Genomic DNA, 16,773 nt, shown 5'->3' on the forward strand with positions numbered 1-16,773 from the left:
TATGGCACGAAAACTATGCAGTTTATGGAAATATATCTTTGTAATCACTTACCACTGCATATGAAGGCGCTAACCTCGATATTTTCATTTAAAAGAGCTCTCAATGCATTTCTTCTTATTATCTCACCTCGATCTATCTTTTCTTTTCTTATCCAAATATCTGTGGATTTTTCTGTACTTCTTCCTCTTCGATATTCGTTTAATTTGCACAGACGTATTTGTATCTCATCTTTACAAGTGTTTAACCTTATTTTATTCTTCCATATTGCTGCTGCCTTGTTCATGTAAATTTATCCCTGTAACCTTCCTCCTCGATCCCGTTGTAGTCCTCAGACTAGAGGACCCTATAGCCTGAAATACTTTTTTGTGTAAATATTGTGCATGTTGTACATGTAAACAAAAGAAAAAAAATGAAACTTTATACATTAACCTACACTTACCACTGTTTATTGAGGCCTAGAAAAAAAAGGTATATAGCGCTTTGCACTGTTCAGAAGCACCCTTGCGTCCATATTGCATGTGTAGCCTATTCAGTGCATATATGCAGATCACGCACTGATGCTTAATGTGGCACAATTATATATATATATATATAAACAACTATATAAACGAACACGTACCAGTACATGGCGCTAGCCAGCTTTATGGATGGAGCACAAAGCAATCAGTCGCGCCGATGATAAAGCCGGCATGGCCAATCTGTGATTACGCCACGTATTTGCTTTGATTGCACGTTCATCCGGCCCCATAGACATGGGGAATTGTGATATATTAGTTTGTATAAGAACGTCGAAAAAAAGATTGTTGGTGTTAGTAAAGGAAATTTGAAAGGAATTGTGCTGGTGGGAGATATAAAAAAATGTGCAAACAAGCACCTGTAGACTTGAAACGGCCTCTGCAGTGGGTCTATAATGAGGAATTGCCTAATGTATCGAAGCACCTTAAGATGCAGATAGCGAGCATCGTATCGGATACAATTATTCCACTTGTATCTTTATATCAAATACTTATCGTCGCAATTTCTTGTCTCTGTAGCAGGACACATTTGCAAAGTACTTTTGCCCACCTGTGGAATTGAGTCACCAGAGTCTATCAGCAATTTTCTTATTTATTTGATGCAATGATTTCCCTTAGCATCGAAGCTCAGTCGTCGATAATTGCGAAACACAAGTCCAACAGGACCACCGATGCTACTTTAGATTAGGTTATGCGGGTTTACGAGCCAAATCCACGATCTGATTATGAGGCACGCTGAAGTGGAGGACTCCGGAAATTTGGACCGCCTGGAGTTCTTTAACGTGCACCTAAATCAAAGTGCACGGGTGTTTTCGCATTTCGCCACCATCATAATGCGGCCGCCGTGGCCGGGACTCGATCCCGCGACCGCGTGCTTAGCAGCCCAACACCACAGCGGGTTCGATGGGACATTTTACAGCCTAACAAACAAGATGCAGAGCCCCCGTAGAAACCGGTTGTATCGCTCGTCCCAATAGATAATAATGAAAAAAAGACAAGACCGCATAATTCGTTTTCAAGACGTGTTTGATCGTTCCTTTCATTCATGGTCATTAAGATTTACAGTGTGGATAAGCCTACTGAAAAAGTTTGTGCGAAGGCACGAGGACAAGCCGAGAAAAAAAATCAAGGTCGAGCGCTACTCACAACTGAAATTTATTCCGAACACATGCACTAATAAATAGAAAAACCGAAACTAGCGCTCGTTCTCGTTCTTTTTTGTGGCTTGTCCTCGTGTCTCCGCGCAAGTTTTTTCAGCATTCATTTCAACCAACTTGCCCAACTTTCTGCTCTCCTATTCATAAGCCTACTTCTGCTGTTAGAAAGACAAGCATTTATTAAGGGCAAGTGCAGTATAAAGTGATTATTGCTTCCAAGGTTAGGGCCGCCGAAGAAGCCGGACAGGGCGATCCCGCTCGATTTGTAACCAACTAAAAAGAAGAAAGCAAACGAAAGCTAACAAAGCTGAGTTTTCCTCAAACTAACTGCGGGCGTCGGTACGGCAACAGCTGGCCTGAGCGCAGGCACGTACCCAGGATTTTTTTTCGGGGGTAGGGGGGGTGGGGGGGGGAGGGCCCAACCCAAGGTAACCTTTCTGTGAAAATGAGGGGGGGGGGGGTGGTACCTTTACTAGTACAAATATGAATAGCGCCCAGCATTCGCCATAAAAACGCGTAAACCCACAAAAGAGGAATGAAATAAGGTGTATTTTACAGGTACGCCTGTGCGATACGCCTCTCCCTTACTTGGCAAACGAAGAACCACGTCAAATGGGCTCGCGCAGGAAAGAAGCGCAGGAATAACACTGCCAAGAACAAGTACAGAAGCGAACGTGTAACATAAATATTGCTTTAGTAGAACAGAACTTTAAGAAACAGCAGTTGACAACAAAGGCACACGGACTGCACGGAGTTGTGTTACTCCGCCAGCCAATCACAGAAGCAAACAAAATCGTCGTCTTGCGGCCTTTTCAAAATGGCGTCGTACTTGATACCTCCGGAGCGTCTGCTATTCTTCAAGAGTCTTTTCATCGGCGGAAGCAATGAGGTGTGCAACAGACATGGACAAATTGTATGGAATCTGAGCATTTCACTCTTCAAAATCTGCTGTGCAGTTCGTTTCACTGCTGAACCCGTTTTACTCATGAAACTTCACTTCCAACTGGAGTGAAACTTCACAACGAATAGTTGTAGCGAAGCGAGCATGTTATTGCAGTTCAATAATGAATTAGGCATTCGCCATTCCACTATAACAGGCGAGGGGAAAGGTATAAAATTACGCGCTAATAATTTTATTTTTGTAGTTACCGCCTTATTTGGATAACAGAAAAAGTTTGAAGTACGAATTATTTGCAGCCTCGCGGAGGAGCAGTGGCTGGCGGTTATGATGGCGTGGGCGGGGCTTCATTGCAGACTTAAGTGGAAGCTTTAGCTCGGGTGCTCCTATCTAAATATATGTAATGTAAAAGGTCAATTCGTTTTTCTCAGCAACCACTGCACCAAATTTGACAAGCTTTGTTGCATTTAAAAGAAAAACTTAAACTCCAGTGACCGTTGGCTTCGAATTTTTCCTTTAGATTGTCAATGTTTTATTAAACATTGGCAAAAATCGAAAATTGTCAGAAAGCTAGACTATCAAGTTTACAACTCTGTCTTTCGGCAACGAGAAATGATATCACAATTCTGAAAATTGCACCTGATAGTACATCTAAAGCGTACAAAATTGATATGTTACACATGAATCTAAAAAAATTTAGTAATATGGAAATACAGCTTTTGCAGCACCCTTGTAAATAACGTAACAAATTCACATAAAATATAAAATGACATATAAAATTTGTCCGCTTTGAATGGTCTAATGGATGCTGTTTACAGAACTGCGATATCTGTTCTTGATGCAGAGCTATGGATTTGTAAACTTCTTGCTTCTATTTTTTTCTAACTGTCGAATATTTGAAAATCTTTTTAACAAAATTCAGGCCCTAAATCGAAATTGCGCTTTCAACAGTCACTATAGTTTAGCTGTCTCTCTCCAATCCAACAAACTTTATTAAAATCGGTCCAGGGGCTATCTCAGAAAAACGTTTTTGCGTTTTACATGTATTTGAATAGGCCGCGTCGGAGTTGGGCCCGAGCTAAAGCTTCCTCTTAAGTTGTATCCGACTATAGTAGCGCTTTTTGAGTTAGCTCTGGAAGAAATATACAGAAATATATATTTGCGGAACAATCACAGTTGTTTTGTATCCCTTGTTTTCTGCTCTCACAAGTGCCACAACCGACTCGTATTGTTATTTGGGAAGCTACGTAACGATGCGTGCCCGTGAGCCGCGTGCAACCGCGTATGGCGCAGGAAGGTGCAATTCTACACGTACTGCGCCCCCCGCGGAAGGCTAGAAAAACATCTACATAGGCACAGCAGAGAAATGGCAACTTTAAGCGGCTCGAATGATAACTGTAGAAGCGTCATTCAGAACACATGGAATTGTCCTCCACTTCCGGCGGCGTTTTCTCTACTTCCTTTTTAAATAAAGGATGTTGATTCATAAATATTTTCATAAACAACGGTTACAATTGTTAATTTTCGCTTTTCATTCCTGTTTGGCTGTTGCCTTAGGAGATCGCTTAATTTCTCAAATCCTTGCAACTATTGTTTCCAGTTGGCAATATTGCACGAAAAGAGCTGTAGAATTAGGGGAAAACCAGACGAATTAATGGGTGACTGTCATATTGCCTATGAGTTTAAGGATTATTGCAGGGATTGATGGTGGATGCTGTCTCGCATCATTTTATTTTCCACCTTATCTAACCCATATCACGGGTATATTGTTCCGAGGATCTGTCCGCTTCACGGCGAGCCGTCACTCGAGGATATAATGAAACTAAAAGAAAAGTTAAACGCAATTGGTATTTTCTCTGGCCACAACTCGCTCCACGTGCACACAGACCAGCTGACCACGAACTGAATCCCTTTCCTGGCCTCTGGATGAGTCTAAACGAGGAAGGTTGAATATACGAAGCAACAACGATGGGCGTGACCTTTGAATAGACTGTGACAACTAAATACATCTCGAGTTATTCGCGCGGCCACTGAATTGATGAGGAAACTGGCCATAACATCCCAGGAGACGCCGATAACGGCCGCCATCCAAAAGGAATGAGAAAGGCAGCAAAATGTTGACCGCCGAATAGCTGTTAAGCCTCAACATTGATTTGGCAGCGCTTTAAGAATGTGTGTGAGAAATGGGGGCGTGGGTGTGGAGGGGGGGGGGGGGGGGTATGCGTCTTAATTTCGGGGGGGGGGGGGGGGCCGGGCCCCCCCGGGCCCCCCCTAGGGTACGTGCCTGCCTGAGCGACGCCCATATGTTTCTATATCAGGAAATCATCTCCAATGAATAGTCGATGCGTGTAGTGAAAGCCGCTTACGCGCATTCCATCTGTAACTCTTACTCGCCCCACCTAGCTTCCTTTCTTCCAGCGTCGATTTAGTAGCTCTCCCAAAAGAACGTTGCCACAGTGCGCTTTTAGATGGTGCGTTCGCCACAGTACTGCGAACATTACCTACGGTATTGCTCGAAGTGCGTAGACTATATTATTATTTACAAACACAGACCCTGGAAAGCATCAGGTTTTTCCTGCAGAAATAACCCGCTCGAAAAAAAGACAATGGCTAGCCATCCTAGAGTGCGCCATAACAAAAACCAGGAAATATTCGATTTTCCTCTGCAGCTAATCACAATTTTACAAATCAATTCCATTGTAAGCTTTATAAAGAAAAATTATGCCTACTTTCATTTCAGGCATGCGGCACGTTGCGTTTATTTTTTTTTTTTGAAAACGTTAGAAAAGATGTCCCGCTCGTTGAAGCAATTTTGAAACATGTCTTCGTTTTCTGGTGTAGTAGACTAAGACACGTGAACGGAAATTTACTGGGACGTAAGCTCGCTGCTACGACCACCTTCACAATGCCATAATGGCTAAGTCATGCGGCACCTGCCCAGCAAAACTGGCGCAATGCACGTGACAGAATCCTTATACCGGTCGTCACAAGATGGGTTGAATTTGTTGCATGAAATAATTTTTTTAAATCTTTCTTAGAAGTTATCCCACAGAAGAGAGCAATAAATAATGAACGGTTTTTATTGTATGCATAAGTAGGGGCTATTCCTTAACATTGTCGCCTATTCGTGCGCGTAATAGCTAAATGGTTGCCGAGCCGCAACGGAGGCATCCAACTGTACTTTTTTTTCCCTCAAGTAAGTCCATCGTCGCACGGGCACTATTAGCACTGCTTGTAAACAAAGCGCTCGAACGCATGAAACAATGAAGATGACGACAGTTGTTGACGCTTTCTGGTGGACACAGTCTCAATGTGAACACGGATACATAACATGAATATCTTTAGTAGAGACTAGTTTCAATTCGCATATATCTTGACATGCGACGAGTTCTTCTTTTCCTTAACAGCAAAATTCACCATAAACAACAATTAATAAAACGACATATTCTGTTGCCACCTAAGCACACATAAAAAGGTGAGTGTAATCGCCATGTTTTGTTTTCATTAGGCGGTAAAAAGGAAAAAAAAAGCCTTGGTTCTCACGAGCTCAGGGCAACCCGCAGGCAGCCATTGTGGACGCCAGAAGTAACTAACTGTCGGCGCAATTTAAGAGGTGCACTTTGCATTTTCAATTGTCCACAAGCGCGCGGTGTGCAAATTTAATGTTTAAGACTTAGCGCAATCATCATCATCATCATCATACTATTTTATGTCCACTGCAAGATGCAGGATTCCTGCGATCTCCAATTACCCCTGCCCTGTGCCAACCGATTCTAACTAGCGCCGGCGAATTTCTTAATTTCATCAGCCCACCTAGTCTTCCGCCATCCTCGATGGCGCTTATCTTCTCTTGGCGCCCATTTCGTAATAATACTGGTGAACCGGTAATCTAACCTACGCATTACATGGCATGCCCAGCTCCATTTTTTCTCTTAATGTCAATTAGAATATCGGCTTTCCCTGTTTGCTCTCTGATCCACACCGCTCTCTTCCTGTCTCTTAATGTTACGCCTAACATTTTTCGTTCCATCGCACTTTGCGCGGTCCTTAACTTGTTTTCGAGCTTTTTTGTATGCAATTTTCTGCCCCATATGATAGCACCGGTAGAATGCATTGATTGTATGGCTTTCTTTTCAATGATAATGGTAAGCTTCGGTTCATGATATGACAATGTCTGCCATATGCGATCCAACCTATTTTTATTCTTCTGTAAATTTCCTTCTCATTATCAGGGTCCCCTGTGAGTAATTGACCTAGGTAAACGTACTCCTTGTCAGACTCTAGAGGCTGACTGTAGATCGTTAACTCTTCCCATGCCAGGCTATTCATCATTATCTTTGTCTTGAGCATATTAATCTTCAACCCAACTCTTACACTTGCTCTGTTAAGCTCATCAATAATTTGTTGTAACTCCTCCCCAGTGTTGCTGAGCAGGACAATGTTATATGCAAATCGAAGGTTGCTGAGATATTCGCCATTGATCCTCACTCATAAGCGTTCCTAGTTTAATAGCTTGAATACTTCTTCCAAGCACGCAGTGAATAGCATTGGAGAAACGTTGTCTCTTTGTCTGATCCCCTTCTTTATAGGTGTCTTCCTACTTTTCTTGTGGAGAATTAAGGTAGCTGTGGAATCTCTGTAGATATTTTCCTTGATATTTACGTAAGCCTCCTGTACTTCTTGATTGCGTTATGCTTCCATGACTGCTTGGTATCTGCAGGGAATCGAATGTCTTTTCATAATCTATTAAAGCCATATAGGGAGCCTGATAGTACTCTGCGGAATTCTCGATTACCTGATTGATCACATGGATTTGATACTTTGTACATTATCCCTTCCTCAAGCTAGCTTCTTCGCTTGTTTGACTGAAGTCAGGTGTTGGCCTTATTCTATTGGAGATTATCTTGGTGAATATTTTATATAATACTGGAAGTAAGCTAATGGGCGTATAATATTTCAGTTCTTTAACGTCTCCCTTTTTGTGGATTAGTATAATGCTGGCATTCTTCCACTTCGCGGGACCCTTGAAGTAGATAGACAGTTCGTATAAAGGGGTGCCAGTTTTCCAAGCATTATGTGTCCTCCATCTTTGATTAAATCGACTGTTATTCCATCTTCTCCTGTCGCTTTTCCCCGTTTAATGTCTCGCAAGGCCCACCTAACTTCCTGGCTAGTTACAGAAGGAGCCTCTGTAACCTGTTCATTACAACTTCGAATGGAGGTATCGTGGATGCTCTTGGTACTGTACAGGTCAGTACAGAATTCGTCCGCTGCTTTTACTATATCTTCGAGATTGCTGATGATATTACCCAGCTTATCTTTCAGTTCATACATCTTGGTTTGTCCTAAGCCAAGTTTATTTTTCACTGATTTCATGCTGCGTCCATATCTTACTGCTTCCTCAGTCTTTCTCACGTTTTAATTTTGAATATCCCTTAGTTTCGCCTTGTTGATCAGTTTTGACAGTTACGTGAATTCTATCTTATCTCTTGAGCTGGACACTTTCATTCTTTGTCGCTTCTTGATTAGCTGCTTTGTCACTTGGGAGAGCTTGCCTACTGGTTGCCTTGGTGCCTTATATCGCCCTTCAATTGCTGCTTCTGAAGCCAGTCTAGCTAGGGTTTCTTTCATTATCGCTATGCCATCGTCATCTCTCTGTTCTAAGGTTGCATATTTGTTTGCAAGTAGCAGCCTGAATTGATCTGCTTTTACACTTACTGCGTCTAGGCTGGCTTGCTTCCTCTTGACCAATTTTACTCTTTCTTCAAATTGAGGTAAATCCTAGCTATCACTAACCTGTGATCACTGCACTTTACCCTACCTAACACTTCTACGTCCTGCACTATGCTGGGATCAGCAGAAAGTATGAAATCAGTTTCATTTCTTGTTTGACCATTCGGGCTTTTCGAGGTCCACTTTTTGTTCCTACACTTCCCCGAGAAGGTATCCAGATCTCATAAACATGAATACCCAAGTTAGTGGACGAATTGATAGAAGTCGCCGTGACATAATTGGTAGTGCAACGCAGGTGTAATCCATATTTAATGCGTATATATGTATATGCTACCGAAAGGCTACCGTCGACATTCACCAGTTCAGTAGTTGCTTGAAAAACACCTTTAAAAATGCTTTCTCCCCCCACTATTGTTTAGGTAGTCCTATGCCTACAGTGTGAAGGCGGAAGAAATACGCAACCCGCAAGAAATCAAACATAAGTGCGTACTGAAAATAGGTGCATAAATATACCTCTTTTTTTCTTTTTTTCAAGGGAATTGTCCTTACGGCTCGTGCTTTTGGAACAGCTAAATAACTTTCCTGCTAATATAAGCATGTCCTTGTTATTTCGTGTCACCTCTTGCCCACTGGTCATTTCGCGCTGCGTTTCGGTCCAATATATAAGCGGCCGGGTGAACAAGATCAGACTACCGCTGTTCCTCCGGTTCCACTAGGCAACACGGTGTGCCCGCTTTGTGATATTAATGTTGTTCACTTCAGAATGCTCTTTGAAAGCTCCCTAAACGCAAATAGTTTGCTTCCGACTTTGCTTCCTGTATTGACATGCAGTTTTTGAAACAAAAAAGACGGTATATTTATTGGCTGCAAGATTACGCACGTCTTACCTCGTGCCTACATTCTTATTTCAATAGGACACGGGATGCAGGCAAGTTGACGGCAATTCGACAGATGTGCCTCATGGCTGGTTGCGCTGAGAGGCCTGGTGATCACTCGGGCTATTACTTGGACACACTAGCGAGTTTGGCCGTTACTTACCCTTTTGCATTTAAGTGGAATCTCGTGTATGGCTCCATAGAGCGTAGTACAGGAGACAAGTGCGGCAAGTTTAATTTCTGACGGTTGCCTTTACGGCAGGCACACGTGATAATAGTTAATACTTCACGCATGCGCGGTATCCTAGCTAGCGGGAATCGTATTTTTGATTAAACGCGGTTGGTGATCTCTCGTTGATGACTGCGTTATTTTCGCTAGTTAAAGAAATGTCGCCACCCCGCTCAACCCACTTTGGTGTATTCATGCCGAGAGATTAAGCCACTTTCTAGTAAACTTGAAGTACTTGTGGTTTGGTTCATACTCTTCGATTGCCAATGCCTTGTTCAGTGCTGTTCTGTTTTTCTGCCCCTCATTCTACTACCACCAGGTCAAGACTTCGTGGTGTTCCGCACCGCAGACGGCGTTGCGCATGTTCTGGACGCGTACTGCCCGCACCTGGGCGCATACCTGGCGGGGATGGGCCGCGTGGTAGGAGACTGCGTCGAGTGCCCGTTCCACGGGTGGAGGTTCCAGGGGGAAACTGGAGCATGCACATACGTGCCTTACGCCAGCAAGGGTATGCGCAACGTTTGCTTAACGCAACACTCGCTTCAAAGCTCGCCAACCAAGCAGTATACGCCAGTAGTGCGTGATACGAATCAAACAAAAAACCACATGCAGAAACTCGGAACCCCGACACCCACGGCCCTGTATGGTCATGGGCTATAACAGGAGCGGTTTACACATGAGGGGCTTCTTTTTCGAGAATAAATTATCTCCTGATCGACAAACCGAGAAATACCTCATGAACTATGCACCTTATACACGCACCTCTGCTTGACGGACGTGTAAGGTACTGTTTTCTGTGGCCAAAGACCCGTTAAAGAATGGGTGCGATGTTCGAACTGCTGGTGTTTATGGAACGGGCATAGAAAGCAGCTATAGAACAGGCGCAGGAAAGAGTGGCAATGCTAAGTACTCAGCTTTCATATCGTTCTATCAGCGCGTCTCAAATGAACTGAAAGCTGTAACAAATTCGCAATTTATAATACGGTAATAATACTTACCTCAAGTTTGCCGTGTCTGATACATTTTTACTTTCCAAGAGGAGGTATACGTCCTTTAATTGTACCACCTTGTTTCTGTGTATGTAGTTTTTGATTTCTTTCACGAAGCTTTTTATTAGTTTTCCTTGGTTTTCTGTTCACATGAAGCCGTTAAGTACATTGCACTCCGACGTGAATAGTTGGAAGAAGCATGTTGTATAGGAGAGAACGGGGCGGAGAGGGTCGTCATGCTCACTTGTTCGTCTATTCCACGCTTATTCTGCCTGCATACTTTACAATCAGCACCCTCTCGCTCCCCAATAACTTGTGTCACCATTACGTGCCTGAACATACGGCTACGTTTTCTTTTTCCAGCTCCAACGTTCCTTAAAATAAAGACCTGTACGTGCCAAGAAAAGTGTGGCCTTATATTGATTTGGCACCATGCTGAAGGCGAGGAACCTGAGTGGAGCATTGACGATTACGCGGAGCTGAGCAGCAGAGCCTTCAGGCAGATGTCACGCTACGAGACGAAGAGCGAGGCCCATGTCCGGGACATCGCCGAAAACGTGGCAGGGACGGCAGACCTCAATCACATCCACGAGGCCTCGTGGCTGCTGTCGGTTGAAGAGTGCGCACTTGAGGCGGCGACAACCGGCTCCTGGAAACGTCCTTTCAAGTCCGTCACGTGGCAGGCGTCATGGTCACCGGGACGCTTCAGTGCCTGCGCGCCATTTTGCTTTGAAATGTCTCTGTTCGGCTAGAAACCTCGCCTTCTGCAGTGTCGCGGCGTCATCTCCCAGTTTGGCCCTTACCTGGCGATTTCGCGCATGGAGTTGGCGTTGGGCCGTTTCGTGTCCGTTATGTCGATGACCCCTGAGGGACCATTTCAACAGCGCATCATTCATCGAACCTTTGCTAGGTCTAGTACTTTTTCCTGGATGTTTTGCATAAGGATGGAGCATGGATTCGCGAACATGGTGAGTGAAAATATATTAACGGCTTCCCGCAACGGATTCGTGAAAGTGAAGGTCATTTGGAAATCGTTGGCGTGAAGTCAGGAATGAGCGGAGACACAGAGTTAAGAAATACTAAACTATGCGTAAACTTATATGCATTTAAATAAGAAACACTTCTTGGGCGTGTCTTTATGCGCAAGACAGTTTGCTGAAATGTTTAGAGCAGTATTTTCACAAAATCTTCAGATGCACTTTCTAGGAGTCAAGCGGACAGCACAAATGAACGCGGCTAGTTGAGAAAAATAAGACGTCACTGTTGAAGCCTCCGCATCGTGATTCTCACTCAACTTTCAAACTTGCACATATGCTACAAGCTCTACAGTGCCCTTCATGAAACGGTTTAATGATGAAGTTTCTTTCAACTAAACTCTCTTTCGTATATTGGTAGCTTTCTGAAAAGACGAGCTGGCCTTTAAAGAGCACGAAGCTACACAGGAAACTAGTGTGGGTTTTTATTAGGTTGTGTTAGGCAATATTGTCTCCAATAATTGGTGACAGCTATGATTTTCACATAAAAATTAATATATACCATAAAGAAGTGCAAGCACAAGGTGGCATTGAACAAATGGAACGGAACAAGAGCCACATTAACAACAAAAAAGAACCCATACAGACGCCACAACGTAAAATAACGTCACGTGAATACACTTACGCCAAGTAACAGAAAGGCACATGAAGTTAGGTGATATAATGACAAATTAAGTTAAGTAACACGAAGCCACGTAAATTCCAGCACTGAAAGAAATATGAAGTCCCATTAAACACATAAAGTCAGCTTACAACGAATGATGCAGCATATTTACAGTATTTACAAAGAATATTTATTCCTTCCAGACATCTTCCCTAGCTCTCCTCATTGCAATGTGCCTGTTGGCACAGGCATCAGAAGCGCCTTTCGGGCCTGCGGTCTAACAACAATTCACTGCGAATAAAACAGCGCGTTTCATAATCGTGTTGCCGGCATTGTAGTCGAATATGATGAACATTCTCATCGGAGTGGCCACAAGTGCAATGGGGGCTACGAGCACGGCACATCTTACACACTTAAAGCGTTTCGTGAACGCACTGCCGAGCCTCAAACGAAGAACTCAAACAAAAAAAGAGGTTCAGAGGGAGATGGACACTTGTGAGCGATCAGCAGCGATTGAACAAGAGACATCTTAGGCTGGAGCCAACCTTTTGACAAGAGGACTTGCTCTGACGAAGACGAGTCTGTGGTCGAACCGTTGGCTACAACCTGAAGGGTCCCTTGCTCGCCCACTATTGACCACAAACGGAGAAGTGTGGCGTTCAAAGAATGTGCAGGAATAAAACATACGCAGGATATTATATTCAAGGCAAGGGTCATTTCAACATAATTTCGAAAATGCTGAATTTTCATCAAACCATGTCGTTCTGTAAACACGGGATGAAGTACTCCATATTGTATGCAGACATTTATTTGCCTTGATATAGACGACGTCATTTTGTTAGGCTGTTCACATGCGTTTGCTGTGCTCCCTCACCAGCAGAAACATTCCTAAGGATATCGCAGTGCAATGGATGGATGGATGGATGGATGGATAACTTTCTTGAGGTTCCTCGGTGCGCGCGATTAGCGCGCTGCGGTCTGCTCCCACGTCAGGACAGAGATGCCGTGCCCCTCCGCCGCGTCGCGGTCCAGATGGACAGCCGAGAGCTGTGCTTCAAGGTCCGAGCTGCGTAGAGCTCGGTCCCATTCTTCCTTGGTGGTCCTGGACCCTGGTACCAGGGGGCAAGCACAGAGCATGTAAGCAAGGTTAGCTATATTTTTACAAAAGCGACACGCATTGTGAGTGTGCGCGTCCGGAAAGATTTCGTGCAGGAAGGCCGGGCATGGGTAGGTGCCTGTCTGAAGCCGCCTGTATGTCACTTCTTGTGCTTTACTAAGTGCTTTGTGCGGTAGCGGCGTGGTTCTCTTGACTAACTGATAGGGCTGAGTGAGATAGTTGTAAGGGACGAGGGGGTCGCGCTCGCTCTCCCATCCTGCCGAGAGGGAGTCCGGGCTCGCACAGTGAGTTAGGTCTCGTGCGGGCTCGTGCGCCGTCTTGTTGAGGTTAGGGAGCGGCCCCTCTAATGGTCCCATGTGTGCTGGGAACCAATTGATGTAATGTGGGGTGAGGTGTTGAGTACCAAGTATTCTGCCGACGGTCGGGGATATGCTCCCTGTTCCGAAGGACAGAATTGCCCTCTTAGAGTCGAAGTATACCAAGCTTTTATCGTCTTCTAGGAGTGCAAGGCTGATGGTCGCCTGCTCGGCCACCTCAGGACTATCAGTGCGGACCGTGCACGCGTTCATGACAGCGCCATCTTTGTTGATCACCGCTGCTACATAGGCTGGTCTGCCAGGATATTTGGCTGCGTTCGTGAAGCAGCATACTTTCCCGGAGGTGGCTGCCTGTCGGAGGAGTGCTTTGGCTCGAGCAAGTCTTCTGTCGATGTTGTGCTCTGGGTTCATATTCGTGGGCAGAGGGGGTGCCCTGATATTTTTGCTCTTGTCGGGTGTTAGCCCGTGGCTGTTACACTCGGTCTCCCGAGGCGCGATGCCGTTTCACGTAGGATCCATCTGCCTGCAGCTGTGCCGGACAGGCTGGTGATCAGTGCCCATTCCTGTGCCTCCGCAATCTCGCTCAGCATGTTGAACATTCCTGATGCGTCCAGTGCCTGTGTGCTGGTGTGCATGGGTAGACCCATGGCTCTCTTGGCGACGTTACGCAGGAACGTGTCAAGCTTGTCTCTTTCCACTTTGGACCAATTGTGCATGGCCGCGATGTACAGAAAGTGACTGATTACGAAGGCCTGTGCCAGTCTAAGGAGGTTGTCCTCCTTGAGCCCGTGATGCCGGTTGGCCACTCGTCTCAGTAGGTGTGTGGCGTTCTCGGCCATCGTGGTGAGCTTAGCGACTGCAATGGTGTTCGAGCCATTCGCCTCTATTGTCATGCCCAACATCTTGATGCGACCGACCCCGGCATCGTGTTGCCTTCAGCGGTGTACAGGCGGATGCATGGGTCGGCACCTGTGTCCCATCCCTTGGGCTTGGACTCTCGTCTGTTGGGTCTATATAGCAGCAGCTAAGACTTGCTCGACGAGCACTGCAGGCCTGTTGGTTTGAAGATACTCCTCAGTGGTTCGGATCGCATTTTGAAAAGTGTGCTCGATTTGTCCTTCGCTCCCCTTTGCCACCCACATGGTCACGTCATCTGCATAGATGGTATGTTGGAGGCTCTCGATTCGAGTCAGTTGCCTGGACATTCCTATCATTGTCAGGTTGAAGAGGGTACGGGATATCACCGCGCCCTGCGGGGTGCCCCTGTCGCTCAGTACGAATGGCTCCAACTGCTGGGAGCCGACTCGTTGCGAGGCCTGCCTTTCCCTCAGGAAGTCAGGGATGTAATCATGGAGACATTGACCAAGTCCTAGTGTTGAGATTTGTGTAGAGTGAAGGAGTGCCGTATGTTATCAAAGGCCTATTCTAGGTCTAGGCCTAGGATGGCCGTGACGCTTCTTGTTGTGCTGTCTGGTATCTGACTTTTGACTAGCTCCATAGCGTCTTGCGTCGCCAACCCCTGACGAAAGCCAATGATGTTCCGAGGATATATCTCGCTGTCTTCCAGGCAAGCCTTCATACGGTTAAGCACCGCACGCTCCATGGTCCTACCCATGCACGATGTAAGCGAGATTGGACGCAGATTGTCCATGCTGAGTTGTTTGCCGGGTTTCGGTTTTGGCCTTCTTCCATTCTGTGGGAACTTTGCCAGGACGCCACGTCTCATGAACTATCGCAGTGAGCTGTTCTGCGCCGCCCTCGTCCTTTGTAGCACTTAGCTACGTTTGGATGGATGTCTCATTTTCCTTTTATTAATTACTCCTCTTCGCCTTGCTGGTTTCCGCAGAACTATTACTTCAAACTCTTGCCGTTGCTTCTGAGTTGTTGATAAATTCGACTTCGCCTGACATCTGCTAGCCGCCTCGTTAGCTCAGATGGTAGAGCGGCTGTAACGGAAAGGCGGTGGTCCCGGGTTCGAGTCCCGGACCAGGACGCATTTTTCTTCAACTGCGAAGCCTTTATTTCGAGGAACCCGAATGGGTTTCCTTTTGTAGCAGTTAGCTACATTTGGTGGATGTCTCATTTTCCCTTTATTATTTACTCCTCTCCGCCATGCGGGTTTCCGCAGAACTATTACGTCTTCCACTTCTGCGGTATCAGCAAGATGGGGCACCCGCACACAGCAGCAGCCGAGCGTGAAACTGGCTAGATGCGACTTTTCATGCGCAATAGATTGGAAGACACGGGCTTGTAAATTGACCGTCTACGTCACCTGACCTATCTCCACTCGATTTCTTTCTTTGGGGTTAGTGAAAGATCGCGCTTACATGATCGAGACAGACGTCAGATTAGTTCAAGGCAAGAATAACGGATGTCTGCCGTAAGATTCCGGCGTCGGCCATGACCAATGTCACTGAAGATGTGATAAAACGGACACAGCACTGCGTAGCTGCAAAAAGGTCACCTATTTGAACATGTCCTCTAGGCTGGTAATCAACGGAGCTTACGAATTCATAGATAACGAGGGCACACTACAATGTGGCGTTTATTTTCTTTCTTTTTTTTCGTGCAGACATTCTGATTGCCAATGGGGCTCATTTAGAAGTGGTCTATTTGCTTTCTTGAACGCATCGGTTTCCCTTTTCTCTACACATGGATCGCTTCCTTTCTCTACACGTGGGTCGCTATTTCGCTTTTTTTTTTTTTACATGAACCTGTGTTTTGCAACACGCATACACTTTCACGAAAAATAAAACAGTCACTTTAATTTGGCATAGGTCCGAAGCAAGTTTCTGGCGCGAAATATAGCTTCGCTGCGATGTGGTGCGAGTAAAGCCAGTATTTTGAAACATTCTGTGCCTATTACATTTCTTTTGACATTTCATGCGGGGTCAGGGCGGCGCTTCGGCCACGTTATCAAGGGGCTTTTGTATCAATGTGATCAGTCGGCCTTGAGAGAGGGATAATAAGTGTGACGTAGAGAGGAAGGAGTAGCTGCGAAGCCACGAAACCTGCTGTTGCTGCTTCTTCCGTACCATTATCAAGGTGAAGCGCTGTCTCTTCGGTTTTGCGACAGGCAATGCAGTTGCTTTCAAGCAGCTTATCTGAAGGCGTTGCCTTATGATGTGGGTGGGAGCACACTCACGTGGTATATTTCATACTTCTTGAGGTTTCTTTGCCAGTCGGAAAAAATTGTACGCAATTAGTACGTCGCTGAAAACACTGAAGTTGGATGTCATTTTGGGTGCCTACAAATGAGTCATTGACACTTTGAAAATTAGGAGAGTACTTCTTGACTTAGTTA

General features: G+C 45.3%; 1 protein-coding gene across 1 annotated transcript in view; it reads left to right on the top strand.

Annotated features, from left to right (window-relative positions):
• LOC140217868 (cholesterol 7-desaturase nvd-like) overlaps positions 1–11,149 on the top strand; it is a 45,030-nt gene extending 33,881 nt beyond the window's left edge. The window contains exons 2-3 of the mRNA XM_072288060.1: positions 9,728–9,916; positions 10,839–11,149. Of these exons, the coding sequence (XP_072144161.1) occupies positions 9,728–9,916; positions 10,839–11,149 (500 nt within the window). The remainder of the gene's footprint in view (positions 1–9,727; positions 9,917–10,838) is intronic.
• The last annotated feature ends 5,624 nt before the right edge of the window (positions 11,150–16,773 follow it).

This window comes from Dermacentor andersoni, chromosome 1, assembly GCF_023375885.2.
Source record: "Dermacentor andersoni chromosome 1, qqDerAnde1_hic_scaffold, whole genome shotgun sequence".
Taxonomy (NCBI): domain Eukaryota; kingdom Metazoa; phylum Arthropoda; class Arachnida; order Ixodida; family Ixodidae; genus Dermacentor; species Dermacentor andersoni.